General features: G+C 37.6%; 1 protein-coding gene across 1 annotated transcript; it reads left to right on the forward strand.

Annotated features, from left to right (window-relative positions):
• The first annotated feature begins 7,162 nt into the window (after positions 1 to 7,162).
• On the forward strand, positions 7,163 to 11,962 carry xbp1 (X-box binding protein 1). The gene is given in 6 exon segments (XM_028458201.1): positions 7,163 to 7,540; positions 8,174 to 8,270; positions 9,484 to 9,600; positions 9,708 to 9,764; positions 9,767 to 9,874; positions 10,862 to 11,962. Coding segments are annotated over 6 exon segments (1,221 nt in total). The 5' UTR covers positions 7,163 to 7,304; the 3' UTR covers positions 11,468 to 11,962.
• Positions 11,963 to 13,139: the final 1,177 nt, after the last annotated feature.

The raw sequence follows: 13,139 nt of genomic DNA on the forward strand, positions 1-13,139 counted from the left end.
AAATGCGATAAAATACCTAACTAGTCTTTTACTATGGTCTACTGCCGGTGGTCATTCATATACGTCAATGTATATAAGTCCAGCCTTTGTCCTATAAACCCCTATACAAATAGAAAATCGCGCCACGATCGCCCAGCCAATAGGCTTCGACTTCCTGTAGCGGAGACTGTCAATCAAAGTGAATGCGCGTGTGTAAACGTGCGATGCACGTGCACAAAAGTAGAGGCGTGGCTTCTGGTAGATTGGCAGAGGAAGTGGAGCTGCAGGGAGGGACAACGAGACAATCGCTTTTGAATTTTCTCTCTTGAAGAAGTGATTTGTGGCTGTGGAGCAGAACTATCTTCTTTTGCTCAACTGTGGACCCCTGACCCCTGCGACCGTGGTTCAGTGATAACCAAAGGGTTGGTGGTTCGAATCCCGCTCTATCCTAGTCATTGTGGTGTGTCCTTGGGCAAGGCACTTTACCCATCTTGCCTCGTATGAATGGGTATGAATTGTGCATGAATCCAAGCCAACACATTCAGATTTAAGGAGAAAAAAATTTCATTTGAAAGGGTGTCAAATGTATTTAAAAACGATCGATGAAACATTGATCTTGATGATGACGTTAGACAATTCCATTTATTATTAAAGGGTCTAGTCTTTGTTAAACATAAAACAAATACGTTTGATGAAAAACCTGAAAAAGGAGCAGCCAGAACTGGATGTGGGGGAAGTGTCCAGGTTGTACAAACATCCAAGTGGATTGTGGGTAGGGGGTGAGATTCATCATGGGAAGGAAACATACGTGAACACATGGATGGCTGCTGTCCCTCATGGTGTCACCTCCCTCACTTCTATTATCGAGACGGGTTTTCTCCCACAGCGTTGGTTCTTTAAAACCAGCCTCAGAGCACACAGTTAGCGTTTACTGCCTCTCCTCGACAAACTCCATCAATGCACACATGCTAACAGCTAACTATCCATCCATCTTATTTCAGACCCGCTTTGTCCTATTTCAGTGTCGCAGGGTCTGCCGGTGCCTATAACAGCTAACTAGCAGATATCTAATTCATGTAGTTCAGGGGCCAAATACAGACCATTTTGACCTTAAGTGGGCCACAGATTTCAGGTGGGAATAAGAACAATTAATGAATGTGCCCTGGTTTGCAGTGAACTTTGATGAATAAATGATGTACTTCACTTTGATTTCCCTGATTTTGGGAACTTGGGGAAATTTTGTGGAATATTTTGAAGAAAATTTGCCAGATTTTGGAAAAACTGGGATCTTTCAACAATTTGAGAGTAAAAACGACTGCCGTCATGTGATATAAGAAGTGGAAAACTGAACTCTGAAAATGTTGTGGATTTTAATTGAATTTCTGTATTTGGAAGTGCTGATATACTGTATATATGTATAACTGAATTAGTTGGTAATTTACATAATGTTTCATGTTTTTCTTATCATTTTTACTTTCTCGAGCAGGCCGAATTTGATCCTCTAAAGGGCCGGATTTGGACCCCGGACCTTGAGTTTGACACACGTGGACTAATCCCACTAACCCAAATCATCTGTTATAAAGCAGATTAAATATTTAATACAATATTATAATCACTGTAAAATTTGCTAGTTAAATAATCAATTATCCACAAAAAAAGCATTGTAGCTAAAAAAAAAAAGTATGCTAGAACATGACATGATTGTATCACAAATGTTCCCCAAAAGGTTTAGATTTTCTCTCACTGTACAAAACAATGTTAGCTTTATAAATTGATGACAGGTATTTATTGTTGAGTTAATTTGCTTCAAAGGCCTGTAGCCTACCATAAAAATAGCAGACAGTCATAGCAGAGTAAGTACTACTCCACAATGGCGTATACATTGTTTAAGTGTCCTGTAATTACACACAACCAACTTTATTATATTCCATTCATGAATTATACCCTGACTTACATCATAGTAACAATATGTCCTCCATCGAATGGAATAAACAGGTTTTTGGGACTCATCCAATTTAAACGGAGGATTTGAGGATCCGCCCAGCTTAATCACATACTCCCAAATTTGACCTAAAGGGAGGATCCCCGCGTGTGTGTGTGTGTGTGTGTAAAGTAATAATCAGAGAAGCGTTTAGCTGGCACCAAGTGAGACTTAACAAAGGTTTGGCTGTCTACACCCTGGTAGCTTAGAGCCTAGAGGTAGATTATGTGAATCCTTGTTTGAACAATTACTCATGGCTGTGACTAATGTTAGCTTTATTGGTTCTAATTCAAAGAGAAGTCTCTGAAGAAACATTTTGATACGTTTTTTTTTTTTTTTTTTTTTTCAATGTACTTGTTAGTTCAACAAGAAAATACTTTGAAAAACGGAAATTCGGCGTAGTAATTCTGATTATGCGGATGTGTTAGGTTTTTTTTCCATTAAAACATAACTTTATGGTTTGTGATGACTGATGAGTGCCTTGAGATCACTTCTTGTATTTAGTGTGAAATTAATAAAGTTTATTTGAATTGATTAAATACTCTTGTGTATGTTCAGACTATATCTGTCAAAGTCAACATTTATGAGAAATCTTAGCCAAAGTGAAGATAGAAGTTCCTGGATGAGTCTAGTTCAGCTTGAGTTTTAAACATGAAGGTCCTGGATTCAATCCCTGGATTGATTGATCACTTGAATCCTTCCTACATGGAGTATGCATGTTCTCCCCATGCTTGCCTGGGTTTCCTCCAGGTACTCCGGTTACCTCCACCATCTAAAAACATATATGTAGGGTTAGTTGGAGTTTCTAGATTACCCATTAAACAGAAATAAATTAAACACAAGTACTTCAGAGAGCGCATACCTCCACCAAATATCCTCTTTTGGTACCGTAATTTAAAGGCTTAGAAGACATTTCTATCCCTATTAAAAACAACACAGTAGGTCGAAATGTGAAAGATGAAGTGCACAATCCAGATCCAATCAAGATAAAACTCAGTGAGGTAATAAAGGACATAACTGAGTCGAATTTCATAAAGATCAGGTACTGGTAATTACGAACTTAAATATGATTTTTTGAAATTTTACCAATGATGAGACATAGGGATTTATTTGATTTTCAAAACAGATCAAAAATCAGTATATTATCCAAATCCCCTTAAAAAATGTAATCTTCCATGACGTAAGGTCTATTTTTGGTTAAAACTTTGTTATAATCTGTTATGCAATTTTGACCTAATCTTGTGAACAGACAAATAAATGCTGGTAAAAATGTGACCTCCTTGGTGGAGGTAATTCAATAATTTAATTTAAATTCAATTCAACTTTATTTGTATAGCGTAAATTATAACAAAGTCATCTGAATGCGCTTATCAAAATATAAAATTCACAATAAGAAAGAAAAAACCCAACAAGATCCACATGAACAAGCATTTAGCGACAGTGGGAAGAAACAACTCCCTTTTAACAGGAAGAAATCTCCGTTAGAACCAGGTTCAGAGGTGGCAGCCATCTGCCTCAACTGGTTGGGGTTAGTGGACAGAAGGACCAACAGAACAGGATAGAGAGATAGAACATCAGAGTGTCCCAAACTAGTTGAGCCGTGAACCACAGATCAGGAAGTGCCATCATCAGCTTCACGACACCTGAAACAGAGCAGAGGAGAAGACACTGACTGCAGAAAAACATGATACATTATTATCAAGTCAGCCTGCTTCGTCCTTGGGCCTCACTCTCAGTGGCCTAGTTAACACTTATTATAAAGGTGACAAATCTTTTCCCGTTTATTGGTAGGCTAACAGCAACTCCAAGGTCTGTAAGTGCAACCGTTTACAGACGAGCCCATGTCCGCTCTAGCGATTAGGTTATGTTAGCATTCAATTATAATGAATTAAGTCGAATTGAATCACTCCAGAAAGATAGAAGGACAAGTGAAGAAGGAAAGGGCACGTCTAAAGTCCATAAACTACCTTATCAGCAAAACAGGCTGATAGTGTTGTAAAGTCATGTGCTCGCATGGCTGCCCATGACACTACAAAGAACTTACAACCAAACACTGGAAGGAATAATAGCAAACATCATTACCCTACATACTGATGGTAAAACTAATAAATCGAACCATTCACCACAAAATAAATTGGGCTTTAGCAACATTTGTTGGTCTATTATTGTTGTTTAACTGAAAATAGTTCTTAGGCTCTTTGTGTTCTTCAGAGCGTTAAGCTTCAGCACATGCACTCTCCTAAAAACACTTCACATTCTTTACAACATACAACACACTGTAAGAGCAGGTACCTTGAGATCTCTAGAGTCTTTAATCTCAAGTGGGAACACTGTCGAATGCAACAACATAAACGAAGGTCGTTCTAAGAGGATTTTTTTTAAGTACTTATAACACTGTGTTCTATTGGCTTAAAACAACAGTCTGTGCTTACTGGAGCACCCAGAACAAACGTTAGGAAGCAATGCAGTAAAGGTGAAATTTGCAAAATAGAAACGTTTGTTTCAAATGTTGACATTTATGCATCTATGAATCACTATATTGTACTGGTTTTATTACTCGTTTTATAATTTATGGCAAAAAATACCTCCTTCTTCTTTATAGAAGCAGAAAAATCATAGTTTTCTAGTTCCGCTAGTTTTTTTGTAATGCAGGTTCAGTTAACGATATACAGCACTTTTCCTTTCCACTCCGTTGTCACACAAAAAGGTAAGTCATTCAACCTCATGTTAAACAAAAATTTCGTCCATCCGTACCAAAGTTGCGATGCAGCAAATAGGATTAAAAAGATGCTGCTGCTTATGATATTGCCTTTCCATATCAACACAACAACTTTATTGACAAATAGATAATCTGTCCATGTGGATGTAGTTAGACAACAAACATTTTTTAATCTGTACCTGTAGTTCAGTCAAAGGATGTTCTCATCCAGTGTGCGCAAAAAAAAACACTGCCAAAATTATATTTCTAGTGTTTTCACAGATTGATAGTTGAGCCAAGACAATGACGGATGTTTGTGTTATGTGGCTTCCACGGAAATACCCAAAAGAAAAGTCATGTCAGGGTGAAACCATAAACAAAGCAGAACAAAAATTGCATCAAGCGAATCAGTCTCTTTCTTGTCAGGTAAAGAAACTCAAGAAATCAAATATGAATCAAGAATGATGTAAAAACAAAGAACGTTTTCTGCTTCATCTTGGCATTCGTCTCTGGGATTTCCACAATGCAATGCATGAAACTTTTTTAAAGCCAATTGATGCTATTTTACAAGTAGCCATTTTTCAACCTGCAACATTTATTTGTGAGTAAATTATCTCGTTTTGCTGATAGATGGTGCCGTAGAGCCACTCAATTTTGTCCTCTGAATGATCAATATCTTCTGATGAACATATACAGCAACTTGATTTTTCATCTCTACGTTTAATTTTGATATTAACTGGGTAGAATATAGCAATATCGTATCATGATACGTATTGTATTGCAACATCCTTTCCAATACTCACCCCCTAAATATTAATGTCATCTTCACTTTCTTGAGGCTTGTAAACACTAATATCTTCTTGTTTGCTTGAACGTAGTGCTAATCATTCAACACATCCTGTATTCATACGCGTCTTTGTGCTGTACAATCATCATTATACAGCCTCTCACTTTCTTGAATATTGATTTTGCAGGACCAGCAAAGCTTTGCAAACAGGCCAGTGTTTGCTCGAGCTTCTGCAATTTAAGGGAAACTCTTCAGGGCCAAAGGCCTATAGGTCGTAAAACGACAGCCAGGTGACGCAATATATGTTCCTGTTTGCAGACAAATAGCAGTTACAGGAATAAAGTGTGGGTGCTTGTGTACTTGCTGTAACAGTTGGACTAAAGCAAGTTTGCCTTTGTTGGAGTAGAACTGTTTGGAACAAAGTACGGCAGTTATTCAACTTAATTTCTGATGTTCTTCGATATCTGATTAAAAAATCTGAAAAGCTGGAGCCTGATGTTCCATTACTAACCCACATGACTAATCTGATAAATCTTTACAGTCGAAAGGAAAAGGGACGTTGATATAAATCATCACAGTTGCAAAACTTGTTGAATGGGTCAATCGTTCGAAAGAAAGAAATGACAAAACCGTGTGGAAGAACACGAAAATCAAGTTTCACTCCACATCACAAAAGATACTAATGAGTCATTCAGTAAATGTGTCACAAATTAAGTCACAAAGTGAAGCCAGGGCGTGATTGTGGGTTAACGCTAAACTGGCCCTGACATCATGTTGGCTTCTTCTGAAAAATTAGTCAATAATGCTCATCTCCCTATTCTTTACTCTCTATTAGTGGGAATGATGGTTCCTAATCTGTGGTTGGTGGTTGAACCAGTCTGTGATACGCTGATGTTTTTACTCTCTATCCTGAAAGTCCATCAGATGGATGCCACTGTTGGAAGTTTATTACTTTTACAATTTAGTTTTTCCTCTCCATCAGTGCAGATGTTTTATCACGTGGAAATGTTGGGTTTTTCATTTAAACAACTTATGTTTAGTCATGATCGAGTGCTTTGAGGTGAAGGGAAGTAGTATTTCCGACTTTAGTCATGTGACACATACATTATATCATATCAGACGTAAAAAACCTCATACTTGGTAAATGCTATTTATGTGCTTTGGGCTCTCCTAAACAATGTCCACAGCAACACTGACTATAATTTTAAGCTATTTATTCATGTATTTCTAAAATGTAGGGACCTTTAGCATATTGGCTTCATCAAAACTCCAAAAACACCAAAAAAAAAACAAAAAAAAAACAATAGAAAATGACAAAAAAATAAATAAATACTGAACACAATTAAAAAAAATACACAAAACCCAAGAGAAATACACAAAATAATGGTTTGTGACACTTATAAAAATAAAAAATAAAAATTCTGTGGATGTAAAAATACAGGTCGTTATTGTTGTTGTTGAATTAAACTTTAAAATGACGCCTGATGAATTTTGTATAGAGAGACAACAACCTGATGATTGTGTTGGCGGTATTTCCTTGAAACCGAGACCAAAAACAACAAGCCTTGACGGGAAACTGAACTCCAGTAATTAGATCCAAGACCAACACAGAAACTTTCCTTGCAATATTACACCAGCCATGCAACCAATCACAAGCTGTAAACTCATTACGTCACAGGGGTTGACAGCCAATCAGATGTCAACACGACTGTAGAAAAGCTTTGAGTTGCATCGGTTCAGTAACAGTAAAGACTGTCCGCTGTGCTGTACGGAAAACCTTCAGGGTTTCCCCCAAAAAACTGTGCGGGATACCCGGCTTATTTCTGCCTTTCACACAGCGCCGAACGGGATATTCTAGCATGGTGGTAGTAGCAGCAGGGGCCGGGGCCGCCCACAAAGTGCTCCTGATATCCGGGAAACACGCCTGCTCCTCGGGCGGCTCACAGACGGCGTATAGCCGGCCCATCTCCGTGGTTCTACCGTCCGCGGCTAGCCAGGCGTCGTCGGACTCGGACTCCAACATGTCTGCTGGGCCACCGGCGCGGAAAAGACAGAGGTTGACACACCTGAGCCCGGAGGAGAAAGCGCTACGGAGGTCAGTGTATTCAAATACATGATATTAAAATGTATGTAAATGGCTAAGGGTATTAGGTATGGCATTTGGAACCGCAAAAAAATAAAATAAAATAATCAACAATTAATGTCTAATATTATACACAACACCTTTAAAATGGTTTAAAAACAAAAATAAAATTTACAATCTGAATAATTAAGAAAATATGACGTTAAACAAGTTTTACTTTTACAATCCTTTGCATTCAAATTGTATTTTTTATTTTAAAAAATGATTTTTTGCTGACCCCATGAAACAGAACATCCATTTTGAGTGCAGGCGTTCACTTTTTTAATGTATTGTGTATGTAAATTGCATATGTGACCAAAAAAGCATCTCTTTAGGACATCACATGTACTTTAGAACCAGCTTGTCTAAGCTGTGCTATCTGGATTATTTGAGACCCACCCGGACACTGATATCCTGCTTTGCCTGCGTGGCAGGAAACATGGCCGGTGATTGCGCAGCCAAGTCCTGTCACAAGGAGGTGTGAGGGTGAGGGTGGGGGTAGTGGGGGTGGAGGCTGTGTCAGCATCAAGTAAACTATGGAGGAAATGAATTCCCCTTTTCCTCACTTGAATTGTTTGTTCTTTTTTTTTTTCCCCTTCCTTCCAGGAAACTGAAGAACAGAGTAGCAGCACAGACAGCCAGAGACAGAAAAAAGGCCAAAATGGGAGAGTTGGAACAGCAAGTGTTAGAAATGGAGCTGGAGGTAACCACGCCCTCTGGATTGTTCATTATTAAAGGGTGTAACTAGGATCTTATGGCTTTTAAATGACATCAAGTTTTGTCATCACGAACATCCAATTTCATGAAACAAGATCAGCAAATGTTATAATCGCACGTGTCAAACTCAAGGCACGGGGGCCAAATCCGGCCCTTCAGACCATCTGATTCGGCTCGCTGGATAAAGTGAAAATGACAGAAAACATAAATCATTGTGTAAATGACTTAGTAATTCAGTTGTAAATTAAACTACATTTTTCCATAAATCCTGCAGTTTTTCCTCAAATTATTCCACAAAATCTCCCCCAAATTAAATAAAATTCAGTCAAAAAACAAATAAATCAATGGACATTTAAGTATCTGTCACTTATTGCTTAGATATTGTTGATGCCTTCCATATTTTGTGTAATTTATAACAGGAAGTGGTCACATTAATGTTGAAATTGTTTGTTTTCCCACTCAAAACTTGCAGCCCACTTGTGATAAAACGTCCACATTTGGTGCTTGAACAAAAGAGTTTGACACTGCTGTGACTAGGGATGTACATTGCAATGAATCTGATGATACCAAACAATTAACAATTTGCATGTCACGATACGATATATCCCAATGCTAAACAATAAGATATATCACAATATCAGTAATTACAACTTTCACCTTTACAAGTACAAATTGATATGAAATACAATTAATTTCATTATTTTTAGACTTGGGATAAGAAGTAAACAAACTGTAATTCAAGTACCAATATCAGAAACAAGTGGTATGTTTTAACAAACTGTCAAATCACATTTTTCAAGAAAGTTTACCTTTTGCTTTAATTCTGATTCTGTTAAGTTCTTAAAATATTTTTTTTTTTAAAAAGTTACCACCTGCATCTATAAAAGTGTCCAGTATGTTTTCTGAAAATAAAGTGCAATTATCTTCCATCCTAAAATGCATTGAGGAGTGAAGTAGTTTCACAAGGTCTGATGTGGTTCACTGACACCTATTTACCGGGCGTTTATGTTCTATGCATATGGTTTTAAAAAAATTGAGATTGATATGATAATCACGTGGTGAAATATTGCTGAGTCCTTTTTTTTTTTTTCTTACACCCTTAAACACAACTGCATGTCAAAAATTGCAACACATCGGGGGCGAAATTTAACAGCTGTGACTTTCAGTTTGCGTAATCATGTCGTCCTTCTGCTTTACAGAATCAGAAACTTCACATTGAAAACAGACTGCTTCGGGAAAAAGCAAGCAGCCTTCTGACAGAAAACGAGGAACTAAGACAGAGACTTGGCTTGGACACCATCGACTCAAAAGAGACGGTAACACTCGTCTTTCACACTCAAACACGTCACTTTCTTCTTTTTACTCATTATTAAAAATGTATTTTCTAATATATACTCATTTTTTTGTTGTTCTGGTCAAACAGGTTCAGGCTCTGTTGTCCAACGGGAATGAAGCAGGTTTGGGGATCGGGTCTTCTGAGTCCGCAGCACTCAGGCTACGTGTGCCTCCGCAGCAGGTGCAGGCCCAGCACTCCCTAAATCTGAAGACTTCTCAATGGATACAGATGTTTCTGACACTACAGACAGTGAGGTAAGACTCTACCACTGAATATAAACTATCATTACAACAAGTACAAACACAAAAATGTAGTCAAACTACTGTAAGATTGAATTATATCGGCCTGTATCTAAAATCTGATAATGTACATATTTTTTATTGGATTTATTAAGGTCTTCTAATTAATTTTTTCTATTGTAAAATATTATGTTTAAGCTAGACACGTGGTTATTTTGCACTTGAAAAAATACTATATTTTTTATTGGATTTATTGAGGCTATTTTTAGGGTTTTCTAATTAATTTTTTAGTTGTATTCAATTGTAGAATGTTTTTATGATTAAGGTCAAAATGAATGTAACCCATTGGTTAATAAGTGGATGTCCAGATAAAACTTTTTCACTTCCGATACAATCCTTACTTATTTTGAAGTGTGGAATTTTAGAAAAGACTTGATCAAGTGATATTCCACTGAGATCAATAGTCCACATCAGTAGTAAATGACTTATTAGTAACCAGTGGGTTACATACTTTTTCACCTTAAATAAGACTATTCCACAAATGAATAAAATAAATAAAAATGAATTAGAAGACCACAAAAAAGCCTCGTTAAATCCAATTAAAAAATATTGTATATTTTAAAGTGTGAAATAACCAGTTGTCTAGCTAAACATAAGAATATTTACAATGGAATAAATTGAAATATAGGTTAAAAAAAGAACCTCAAATAAAGACTGAATTTTTGCACATATCAAAGTGATATTGAATCGGGACATTCTTAAAAATATGATTAGTGCTGATATTGTTACGGATCAATCAATCAATCAATATATCGATATTGACTAATACTTAAAGCGACAATGTCTGTACCTGAAGTGAAAAAGTTGAATGGGGGAATTCTTACAGAGCTAATCATCAGTAATGGAGGAATGCTAGTGAAGTGGATCTGTAGTAAAGCCTGAGTCGGGGTCATGGGTCACGAGGCTAATCTGGTTTCCCCTTCTCTCCCTCTCCCACATTAGTCTGATTTGCTCCTGGGCTTTCTGGACATCCTTGACCCAGACCTGTTCCTCAAGTCATGTGATCAGGAGTACCAGGAGCCGCCGGTGCTGCTGGTCCGAGGGGGGGACGCAGTACCTGCCGCCGCACCTGCAGCTGTGGGGTCCCCATCAGTTAAGCTGGAGACCCTTAATGAACTGATCCACTTCGACCACATCTACACCAAGCCCGTGGAGGAGGTGGGTGGCGGGCAGTGCAGTGACGTGGAAAGCGACACAGACGAGAACACGGACGAGGCTTCTTTCCCTGTTGCCGAGGTGCTGGTGGAGGAGGAGGAGGAGGATGATGATGATGAGGAGGAAGAAGAGGAGGTGGTCTGCGTTAAAGACGAGCCAGAGGAAGTGGTCATCCCTGCCTGTGACGATTCCACTAAGGTGTCTGAGTTATTCTCATCATCAGCCCTCGGCAGCGTGGAGAAAGAAGGCCGTGTGACGGACAGCTACAGCGACTCTGGATACGAAGGCTCCTTGTCCCCGTTCAGTGACATGTCCTCCCCCCTGTGTCCCGACGGATCCTCCTGGGAGGACATGTTTGCCAACGAACTTTTCCCTCAGCTTATCAGTGTCTGAACCCCGTCCCCATCTCTAAACAATTAATATCCAATATGTACGAGTTTATATATGTTAAAGTTTTAATAAACATGTATATACGCCTGCACACGTGAACCGTGTGACGTCCCCGTCTGAAGCTGTCATGTGACCACCTCGGCTCAGATGTGCACGACTAAACTTAAGCACATAGTCTCCTTTTATTACAGCAGGTCTGTACAAACTGATGCTGCATTGATTTGTGGTAGATGGAGTTCATGAAAGCTTATTTTAGCATCATTACAATAAACAAAGAAACTAAGATTACTTATAAAATATTTCACATGCTGTTGAGATCGACGTCGGTGGAATTCAGTATTTCTCAATTTTCAGAGGGGACAGGGGACTAATCCATATAAATATTTTATTTATTTGTTTATTCTGCTCCAGAGTCCAATGTCCGCATGTAAAGACGTATTCACGTTTTGTGACGCTTTCCTTCATCTAAATACTGCATTAAAAAAATTTGCAATGCAACAATTGTTCTTTGTTTTTACGATTGTGGTGGAAAAACACAGAACCGCTTGTTCTTTGTAGGAGCCAAACATTTAATATCTCTAAATACAAAGTAAATAACACTGAATTATTTAAGTGAATCACTGCATTAATTATTACATTTAGATAGAGTTTATAATGGCTTTCTCCTCAGTGCAGGTGGAACTTGGGTTTACTGGGAACTGGACCAGCTTCTGTTACGTAACGCCTATAAAATAACCAAGTATTTCTTTTCAATATAACTGGTAAGTGTTGTAGGCATCACATTAACTTCTGTATATAAAACTAGGTCAGGGGAGAAGTTATTCTTCATTCAGCAGTTTTCATTTTATCAATTTGAGTTTTTCTGCTTTCAAAAAAAAAAACTATCACCAAATACATGAATAGAACTAACAAAACAAAGACAGCTCAGATTAACAATGATAAAAATGCATATATTAACAAATTTCAAGGAACAAATTAAATTTATGTTCAGGAGATACCTTATGCAATAGAGGAAAACTCAAATCCAAGATGGTGTAAGTAAAGAGCTAAATTAGATGAAAATGGTCAGTTTTGTAAGATAGTCTACCTTAAACTATCAAGAGAAGGGCCCATGTCTTTAATCCACTGTAGCAATATTTCCTTCCTAGCAGCGAAGGTAAGGCCTTTCTAGAACCTTTTGTCGGCACCCATTTCACAGTGTATTAGTCCAATATTCCTGTATTTTATAATAAGACCACAGGCAATGAGTTAAGTAGCCAATTTCAGTTTAAACGTGTTTTTAAAAACACCTGAATGACTTGATCTTTGAGTAAACAAAACCTTGAATTCATGGAAACGTGTGATCAAAACTATTTTTGTGGTTAAAATGAATGTTTGGCTCACAGCTGTGTAAAATGAAAACTACTTCTGACATCAAGTCTTGATTTTGGCAAAGTTTCAGTGGAACAGAAAAACTAAATCAATGACTTTAGATCAGTTCAAATGTAACTACTAGAACTAGCTTTTTGTATATATTTCATTAGCAATTAAATTTCTTGGGTTTGTGCTAACATCTTTACATTTGAGCAATTTCATTGTTTATTTAGAATTTTGAGTAAACAATCTAAAAATAAATTACATTAAAACAGCTATATTTAACTCGTTTTCCCATCTTCACACACACAACAAAACAGAC

This window comes from Gouania willdenowi, chromosome 9 (genome assembly GCF_900634775.1).
Source record: "Gouania willdenowi chromosome 9, fGouWil2.1, whole genome shotgun sequence".
NCBI classification, from domain to species: Eukaryota; Metazoa; Chordata; class Actinopteri; order Blenniiformes; family Gobiesocidae; genus Gouania; species Gouania willdenowi.